This window comes from Nicotiana sylvestris, chromosome 4 (assembly GCF_000393655.2).
Source record: "Nicotiana sylvestris chromosome 4, ASM39365v2, whole genome shotgun sequence".
NCBI classification, from domain to species: domain Eukaryota; kingdom Viridiplantae; phylum Streptophyta; class Magnoliopsida; order Solanales; family Solanaceae; genus Nicotiana; species Nicotiana sylvestris.
The window spans coordinates 141,830,950-141,841,093 of record NC_091060.1 but is presented as its reverse complement, the minus strand read 5'-3'; the positions used below and the strand labels follow the sequence as shown (position 1 = coordinate 141,841,093).

Here is a 10,144-nt window from a genome sequence, read left to right as displayed (position 1 = left end):
AGTTTTCAAAATATTACAAGTTTACAAATTTAATGAAAAGCATGCTTATCAAATAACAACATTTCTAGTCTTGACTGCCAACATCAACCATCACCCACAAATAGTCTACGGAGCCTCTAAATACAATAGAAGAGTAATAGGGAAACGCCGGCAACAAGGCTCTGGCTATACCTCAAAACGTGATGAGAAAATGAATAAAAGATACATGATATGACCCCGGGATGGAGTGGGGCTCACCAAGTCTACTGGGAAGAGAATACCACTATCCCCGGCCGATGTCGCCTATTGTAGAACCACCTGTATCATTAAACGATATAGCGCCCCGGTAAAAGGGATGTTAGCGCCGTTGAATAGCACTAGTATGTAAGGCTAAAAGTCCTCTTTCAGAACAGAATAACCATACAAGGAAAGAAACCATGAAATAGTAAGTCAAAATCAACAATATACAAGCATCTAACTTGAAACATGTAAGTCTCCTAGTTTACGAAAATAATAATATATAATTTTTGGTTGGGAGATCATTAGCACTGATATGAGTTATACCACCGTCTTTGTTATCACGGAGTTTGTCACGACTCGATCGGGTAAGTCCCTTGGAGACATGCACCACAATCACAATTTCCAATTTTGAATTTCTAGTTTTTTTAGTCCCAGAACAATACCACCATGTGTTCGGCATGGCGTCCGATCACGACCCGATTGGCTAAGAGGCCTTCCCACATATTCCATGCGGGTTGGCGACACCAATTTACAAATGCTACCAAGTTCATCCCAATTAAGGGGAATAACCCCGATCCACTCCTACACTGACACGTGTAGTTTCAGGTATGGGCCTTATGACCCACTTTCCTTGGTTTTGCTAATAATACTCCCAAAACATTTTTGATTTGATTTGATATTGCACAGAGTTGTAGTATAAATACAATTGTACAAATATAGTGATAGATTTTAAATACTCTTGCCTTATGTTTTGATGATCTAACAAACTTACTATTAAGAACCAGATATGGAACCTGACCTACTTGGACTGCTGCAAGCTTTAACGGATTCCAGCTGAAGGTAAACTGCTACAGCTTCAGGAGCTAGGAATCCACATAAGGACCTGATGCTCTTATGGTTTCCTCATAGCAGTACAGAGTCAATTGGACACAGTTGGAAATGAAATGTCTGACGGCACTATTTCTGCTGCACTACACTGTCCGCCCACTCATTCTCTAACCAAACAAAGTACTCTCATCATTTGAAGTGATGTGATCAAGATTTACCCACAATGAGCTTTATACAAAACATCACTGGAAGGTTTCAGTTTCTCATTCAAGCATCTTGCAAAAATAGAAGAAATCAATCCTCACAAGCTTGAAGAACAAGGTTGAATGCAACTACAGACCAGTTCCTAATAGATAGCCTGTTGTTGTCCTAGTTGAGTTGTAACCTTGTTGTTGTACTTATTGTATCTCCTATACTGCTTACCTAGAAGCAGTTGATTAGGAATCCTCTTGAAAATCCGTAAAATCCTTGAGTTTATGTTGTGACTAGATTTAGTCATAAGGAAAAGTCTTTGTAATTGTAGAGTTACAAAGTGGCTTGTGTTGAGAGTATCACAAGTTAGAAAAAGCCTTTGTAACTAGGAAGTCGTAAAGTGGCTTTTGGTAAGGGTACCACAAGTTAGTTGAGTAAATCCTTTGCAATAGGAATTATTGTAAAGTGACTTGTAATAGGTAGATCACAAGTTAGTGAAGTTAAAAGCTTATAGGTGTAGGTCGTGATTTTTTGATCCCCTTGTGTAGGATTTTCCCATGTAGAAATTCTCTGCCTTTACATACTATTTTATTAGCATTCTCAGCAGAATATTGTAGAGGACCAGGTACTCTACTATTTGGCGGACACATACAAACTAACAATTGGTATTAGAGAGGGTTCCTCCTATCAGGCTAACACCTAGGAAGGATCCTCATGGCGGCTCCATCAAATTTTGAAGAAGGTCATTCCATATACCGCCCCCCAAGTTTAATGGACAATGCTATTGGTGGTGGAAAGCTAGAATGCATGATTTTATCATGGATGAGGATTGTGAGCTATGGGATATCATTTGCGATGGTCCTTATGTTCCAATCAAGGTACTAGATGAATTTCCATTTTCAATAGCAAAACCAGCAAAGAATACACTGAAGTAGACAAAAAAGTTGTGGAGAAGAATTTTTGTGCCAAGAAAATTCTAGTATGTGGAATGGGACCTAAAGAGTAAAATAGAATCTCTACTTGTGACACTGCAAAGGAAATATGGGAAGCTTTGCAAACAACTCATGAGGGAACTACACAAGTAAAACAGTTTGAAGATAAACCTAATACTGGTGATAGTTCTATGATGGCAGTTGAAGGCGAGGAGATTGGATATGACTCCACTTTTGCTTTGATGACCCAATCAGATGATGATGAAGACAATGGCAACAAAGAGGTAAACTTCAGGGATGTTCAGAGAAATCTGAAATCCTATTCTCCAAAAAAACTCATGTCTTTTGCTAATGTTTTAATCACTGCCTTTTATAGTCTTGCGGAGAATAGGGATTCTTTGATCTTAGAATTAGGAGAATCTGAACATACTAGAGATGACTTAGTGGCTACGGTTACTGACCATAAGAAAACCGTTGAAATCCTCAGAAAAGAAAAGAGTGATATGTTGGCAGAAATTGCAGACTAAGGGGAAACAATAGTGAAACCATGGACTAAGTCAAAACCTGAAAGTGCTGAAAAAGGAAAGGAGATAGCAAGTGAGGAACACATTAGACTTGAAAATGAGGTGAAAGCTTTAAGATTTAGGATGCGTGCTGAAATTGAGAAAAACGAGCTTCTCCAAACCAATCTAGAAAGAGTAATGAATGATCTTGAAAAGTCTCTAAAGTGGACCTGGTCCTCAGAAGCTACCACTGCCTTGCTTACTATTGATTGTGAAAAAAGGTAGGGAGCAGGGTTCCAAAGGGAGAAAACTCCTCACAACCCTCACAGTAAGTACGTCACTGTCTCTGATAACTGCCCTCGTACCCGATATGGGCACATTGGGCGCTTCAAGGAAGGTGTCCAGGCCAAGAATCAATCAGTTTAGAAAGACAAAGTGGTTGCTGAAACCGCGACTACAAAAGACGGACCAGGTTCCACTCACAAAAAACGCACATTACCTGCATGGACTAAGAGAACTCTTATTCATCCTTTTGCTTACTACAAGGGACCCAAACTTGTTTGGGTTCCTAAAACTAACTCCTAATCTCTTGTGTAGGGAACAATGAAAGGAAGCGATCAACAATGGTTCATGGATAGTGAGTGTTCGAAACACATGACTGGGAACACCACAGACTTTCTTTCACTAAAAGCCCTGCAAGGAGGGAGTGTATACTTTGGCAATGGTAAAAAAAGATACATTCTTGGAGTTGGAAAAGTTGGGAAGTCACTCAATCATTCTATTGAAAATGTGTACTATGTCAATGGGCTTAAGTACAGTCTCCTGAGTGTTTCTCAAATCTGTGATAAAGGAAACAAGGTGGAATTCTTGTCCAAAATATGTACAGTCACTGATCTTGTGACCGGTGAAATAGTACTGGTGGCCAAAAGATACAAGAACATCTATATTGCTGATTTTAAATCTTTACAAAGTGGTGATCTGAGTTGTCTAAAAACTGTTGACGATGATGCTGAACTATGGCATAGAAGACTGGGCCATGCAAGCTTTTCCCTTCTGAACAAACTAATTCAGAAGGACCTGGTCCATGGATTGCCTATGTCATAATTCAAGATGCAAAAAGTCTGTGATGCCTGCGCTAGAGGAAAACATGTGAAGTCCTCTTTTAAGTCTAAAAGAGATGTGAGCACCTCAAAGCCGCTTGAGCTTATGCATATGGATCTGGGTGCAAAGCAGAGGAGGAAAAAGATATATTTTCATAATCGTGGATGACTATTCCAGATTCATATGGACTCTGTTTCTTAGAAGAAAAGACGAAACTATTGAAGTGTTTGTGGCCTTTGTGAAGAAAATCCATGTGAAGATGGAGTCTAAAGTTGTATGCATTAGATCAGGTCATGGGACAGAATTTGACAATGTCAAATTTGATGAATTCTGTAATGAAAATGGCATTACTCATAACTTCTCAGCTCCCAGAACTCTCCAGCAAAATGGAGTAGTAGAAAGGAAGAACAGAACTCTAGAAGAAATGGCAAGAACAATGCTGATTGACAGTGGAATTGCAAAGAACTTCTGGGCTGAAGCTATCAACACTGCCTGCTACTTAGTGAACAAGTGCATGATCAGATCACTTCTGAACAAGACCCAGTATGAATTGTTGAATGGAAGAAAACCCAAGCTGACTCACCTAAGAACATTTGGATGCAAATGCTATGTTCTCAACAATGAAAAGGATCAGCTTGGTAAATTCAGAGCCAAATGAAGACAACACTGCCTCATCATCAACAGAACCAAGAACTTCAATTACAACCACCAAATCTGAAGAAAGGGTGGTTGATGTAGTGCAGGGAACTCCTCTAGCACCTGAGAGAAGGATAGAGGAAAATCAGCCAAACATACCTTCCTCCTCTCAGAATGAACCTCAGGCATCTAACTGGAGACACCAAAGCTCTAACCCTATAGATAACATCATCACTCCTCTAGATTCCAGAGTATAAACCAAGTCAAGAGCCAAAAATTCACTTGCCTTCTCAGCCTTTCTCTCCCAGATAGAACCCAAAAACATCAAGGAAGCCTTGAAAGATGCAGATTGGATTATAGCCATGTAAGACGAGTTACATCAGTTTGAGAGAAACAATGTGTGGCACTTGGTACCTAGACCCCCAGATCGAACCATTATAGGAACCAGGTGGGTATTGAGAAACAAGCTCGATGAACATGGAATTACCACAAGGAACAAGACCAGGCTAGTAGTCCAAGGCTACAATCAAGAGGAAGGTATTGACTATGATGAAACATTTGCTCAAGTGGCTCGCATGGAAGCTATCTGAATTCTAATCGCTTTCGCATCTCATATGCAATTCACCTTGTTTCAAATGGATGTCAAGTGTGAATTTTTGAATGGACTCCTTAAGGAAGAAGTCTATGTAAAGTAACCCCCAGGATTTGAATGTCATCAGCACCCTGAATATGTGTTCAAACTGGACAAAGCTTTGTATGGGCTATAGTAGGCTCCTCGAGCTTGGTATGAAAGACTGTCAAAGTTCCTCTTAGAAAATGGTTTTAAAATAGGAAAAATTGACAACACTCTTTTCTTAAAGAAATAAGGAAGGAACCTGCTTATTGTTCAGGTTTATGTTGATGATATTATTTTTGGAGTAACAACTGACTCTCTGTGTGAAAAATTTGCAAAACTTATGGGAAGTGAATTTGAAATGAGCATGATGGGAGAATTATACTTTTTCTTGGGTCTTCAAGTAAAACAGTCCCCAAAAGGTACTTCCATTTGTTAGCAAAAATACATCAGGGAACTCTTGAAGAGGTTTGATATGGAAGCATCAAAGGTGATAGACACTCCCATATGGAAATTGGATCTTCTGTGAATCAAACAATGTATAGAGGCATTATTGGGTCTCTCCTCTATCTCACTGCCAATCGACCTGATATTGTGTTCAGCGTGGGGCTGTGTGCGAGGTTTCAATCAAATACCAAGGAATCTCACTTGAAGGCTTCCAAAAGAATATTGAGATATCTCAAAGGAACACAGGACCTGGCGCTTTATTATCCATCAGGTGACAGTTTTAATCTGATTGGGTATGCTGATGCAGACTATGCAGGTTATTTTGTGGACAGAAAAAGCACTGCTGGAATGGCTCACTTCTTAGGTTCATGTCTCATCTCTTGGGGTACAAGGAAGCAAAATTCAGTGGCTCTTTCAATAGCTGAAACTGAATATATAGCTGAAGCATCCTGCTGTGCTAGCTTCTATGGATCAAGCAACAACTGGAGGAATTTGGGGTACTCACTGAGAGTGTGCCCCTTTTATGTGACAACACCAGTGCACTCAACATGGCCAAGAATCCAGTTCAACATAAAAGGACAAAACATATTGATATGAGGCATCATTTTCTGGGAGACAATGTGGAGAAAGGGTTGATATGTATGAAGTTCTGTAGCACAGAAGATCAAATTGCAGACATTTTTACCAAGGCACTAAGTAGGTAACAGTTTGAAAGAAACAGAGTAAAGTTGGGACTGTTGAAGCTAATTAAGAACCAGATTCATCTTTGGCTGGCTCTTACCCCTAAGAAATAACTAGCTCAAAGTGTTTTCTGGCCATGTCTAACCCACTTCAATAACGTTGTAGGTAAACACACATGATGAGCATAGAGGCGATAGATGCAGTGCATGAATGATAAAAGAGGATTGATTCTTTTCAAAACAAAAAAGGAAAAAAGAAGAAAAAAAATTCAAGAACCAGGTTCTTGTACTAAAGGTTAGTAGTTCTGTGCATCCTTTTAATACACATCTTAAAAAGGGTACAACATACAACTGTCATGTCATCAACTTTTCAGATCCTGCTGTCATGTCCCTTCAATTCAAAACGTTCCATCTCCCTCTGAAACATTGCAATTCTCTACGCCCAACCACCATTTTAGAACTGGTGCCTATTCCTCTCCCTTCATAATTATCCTTTCCTTTTAAAAACCCTCTTTTCTGCTCTTCTTAACCATAAGTCCTACACTAGAATCACCCAAAAAGGAAGGATCGTCACACAACTTCTTTCAATGGCTGAGAAAACTTCCGATCTCTCTGCCTCAACTGTAACTGCCACTGACCCATATATGAAACCTTTCATTTTTATTGAGCCTTCCTCACCCTCTATTACTCCTGCTGCTACAGTCACACTTTCCCCAGTTTCCCAATCTTTTCACAACTCAAAAACCTTTGAAACTACCATTCCGTTCTCCCCATCGTCTGTTGTTCCCACCAGTCAAACCCTAAGTGGAGAACAAGGTCAAAATACTGAGTTCACAAAGGGTTCTGCCATCATTGCCACCGATTCCATGGTTGTGGAAGCACCGGTTGAAGAAGAGAAAGATGTTGTAACTGTATTTGTAGTATCCGCTGATGGGGTATTGCATGAAATTACATCCCAAAAAAATGAGACACGCAGTGTGGAGGAGAAGGGGCCATTGTGGTTGTTGAAGGGGATGCAGTAGCAGATACTACTAGGGCATCACATGAGGAACCTGATCCCTCTTCGGAGGAACCAGGTCAGGTCTCTCATCCCCAAGATAGTACTGTTCCCGCATTCGATATTGTGCCCCTGGAAATTCAAGCACCTGAAATGCGATCTAGTGATGAAGAAGACCTATATAATGTGGCTCTTGATGCATTCATAAGTAAGCGAAGGTTTGTGTCCACACTTGAGTCTGAAATCAAATGACCTACTACCAGGCTTCAAGTCAAAGTGGCCTACGACTTTGCTCTTCAAAAGAGTAAGAAGAGTAGTAAGAAGAAAAGAAGAAAGTTGGTGAAGGATGGTGTACCTGTAAGTGATGAAGCTATCCCTATAGTCGAGGTGGAAGAGGGAACCCCAGAGGAACCTGGTTCACTTGTTAGGCGGTCCTTGAAAAAGGCAAAGCCCGTTTCAATAGAGAAAGGGTCAACATCTAAGTCTAAGATGAAGGAGGTAGTGAGTGAGTTTTCCATGTATGATGAGGATGTACTAGTCAAGTCCAAGGGAAAAGGCAAAGTCAATGGAGAGAAGTTTGTGAAATGCAAGTCTAAATCTATTGAAAAACCTAGTTCTGTGAAGAAAATGAGAAGTGAAGTCAGCCTTGGCTCTGAGCACCTGAGGCATCAAAAAAGTTATGCTGGGTCGTGCGTTTGATCCAGCAATCTCTGAGATGGTTGGAATGCGCCAAATTTTGGAAATGGTCGAGTTTCAATGTTGGGTGCATCTATTTCACATGGATGCACCTAAGGTATATGAGGAGGAGGTACAAAGTTTCTTTTCTAGCCTCTTTCCAGTTGATACTGACCATGTCTATGCGTTGGTCAATAGGGTGGACATCGTCTTTGATGTAAAATTGCTTGGAGAGATTTTAAAAGTTCCTACAGTTAGGGTGTCGAGTGTACGACGTGTTTGTCAATATAACTTCAGAAATGCAGTGGTGAAAGACAATGCTAATAAAAAAGGGGACCAGATCCATAAGAAAGCACTACTCCCTATTTGCTGCTATTTGAATTGGTTAACAAAGTCCTGTTTCCTCGAGCTGAAAGGAGGTCAGTGACTTCTAAGTCTAACGTATTCCTAATAGAGCAACTAGACAGTTTCAATCCTGTGAGTCTGCCTGCTATTATGATCGAACACATGCAAAAGGTTGACACCTTCAAGGACAATAATCATGGCCTTCCCTATGGATTCTTGCTTACTCCAGTGTTAAAATTCTTTAAATTTCCACTAGGAATAGGTAAAGTGGGGACTCGAAAGCAGACCTTCTCACAGACAACTTTGGAAGAGTTTGAGTGTGTGAAAAAGTATGGGGGCGGGGTAGTAAGTACATCAACCGTTTCTCAACTTATCAATGCCCAAAACAGTGCAGCTGAGGAAATTCGTCGGTTGAAGGCCAGGAATGCTATCCTGGAAGGTCAGCAAGCTCGAGGGGTTCCCATGTCGAATGATGAAGTGGCTCGTTTGACACAAGAGAATGCTGATCTCAGGGCGCAAGTTGAGAACCTGAAGGCAGAACTACTCAATGAGCAAAAGTCGGGAAACGCCCGAATAGACCTCGTTATCCAGACACTTGCTGCAGCTACCAAGCCTTTTACTCCTAGTGCCCCTAAGTACCCCTTCAGTGACCAGTTTTTTGAATATGTTTCTTATGTTTTCGTTTATTTGTTGATGGTTTGGCGGATGTTTTTTGTTTTCTTTTTTGATGGTTGGGATGAAACACTACTGCTCCCGTTAGCAAGTCCAAATGTTGCCTCTCATCTTTTTCAAAGGCAGAGGCATATTAAATCTTTATGAATATCAATCCTCATTTTATTATGTCAGTACTCTCTCTCTGTGTTCTATTCTCTATCATGATTGTATGCATATATGTGGCATGAGTTAGCTTTGCTGGACTTCTTTGTGTTATTATTCTTTTTAATGATGCCAAAAGGGGGAAAAATAATACTCAAATACTCAAGTGGAACACACATTGGGGAACTGGTTCTTACTGCTCTGATCATGTAAACTATTGTTACGATAAGACATAGTCTCAGGGGGGACTCTCTATGTTCCCTGATACTTTAAAACTGGTACTCCCCTAATTCCATAGCTTATAAATGTTAAGTTTGTCATCATAAAAAGGGGGAAATTGATAGATTTTAAATACTCTTACCTTATGTTTTTATGATCTAACAAACTTACTGTTAAGAACCAGATAGGAAACCTGACCTACTTGGACTACTGCAAGCGTTAACGGATTCCAGCTGAAGGTGAACTGCTATAGCTTCAGAAGCTAGGAACCCACACAAGGACTTGATGCTCTTGTGGTTTCCTCATAGCAGTACAGAGTCAATTGGACACAGTTGGAAATGAAGTGACTGACGGCACTGTTTCTGCCGCACTGCACTGTCCGCCCACTCATTCTCTAATCAAACAAAGTACTCACATCATTTCAAGTGATGTGATCAATATGTACCCACAATGAGCTTTATACAAAACATCACTAGAAGGTTTCTGTTTCTCATTCAAACATCTTGCAAAAACAGAAGAAATCAATCCTCACAAGCTTAAAGAACAAGGTTGAACATAACTATGGACCAGTTCCTAAAAGATAGCCTGTTGTTGTCCTAGTTGAGTTGTAACCTTGTTGTTGTACTTATTGTATCTCCTAAACTGCTTACCTAGAAGCGTTTGATTAGGAATCCTCTTGAAAATCCGCAAACTCCTTAAGTTTATGTTGTGACTAGATTTAGTCATAAGGAAAAGTCTTTGTAATTGTAGAGTTACAAAGTGGCTTGTGGCGAGAGTATTACAAGTTAGAAAAAGCCTTTGTAACTAGGAAGTCGCAAAGTGGCTTGTGGTAAGGGTACCACAAGTTAGTTGAGTAAATCCTTTGCAATAGGAATTATTGTAAAGTGGCTTGTAATAGGTATATTACAAGTTAGTGAAGTTAAAAGCCTACAGGTGTAGGT

At 40.1% G+C, this 10,144-nt stretch overlaps 1 protein-coding gene across 1 annotated transcript; it reads left to right on the top strand.

Annotated features, from left to right (window-relative positions):
* Positions 1-5,531: 5,531 nt before the first annotated feature.
* LOC138890262 (secreted RxLR effector protein 161-like) lies at positions 5,532-6,068 on the top strand. Its single transcript, XM_070173634.1, has one exon. The coding sequence runs from the start codon at positions 5,532-5,534 to the stop codon at positions 6,066-6,068; it is 537 nt and encodes a 178-aa protein (XP_070029735.1).
* The last annotated feature ends 4,076 nt before the right edge of the window (positions 6,069-10,144 follow it).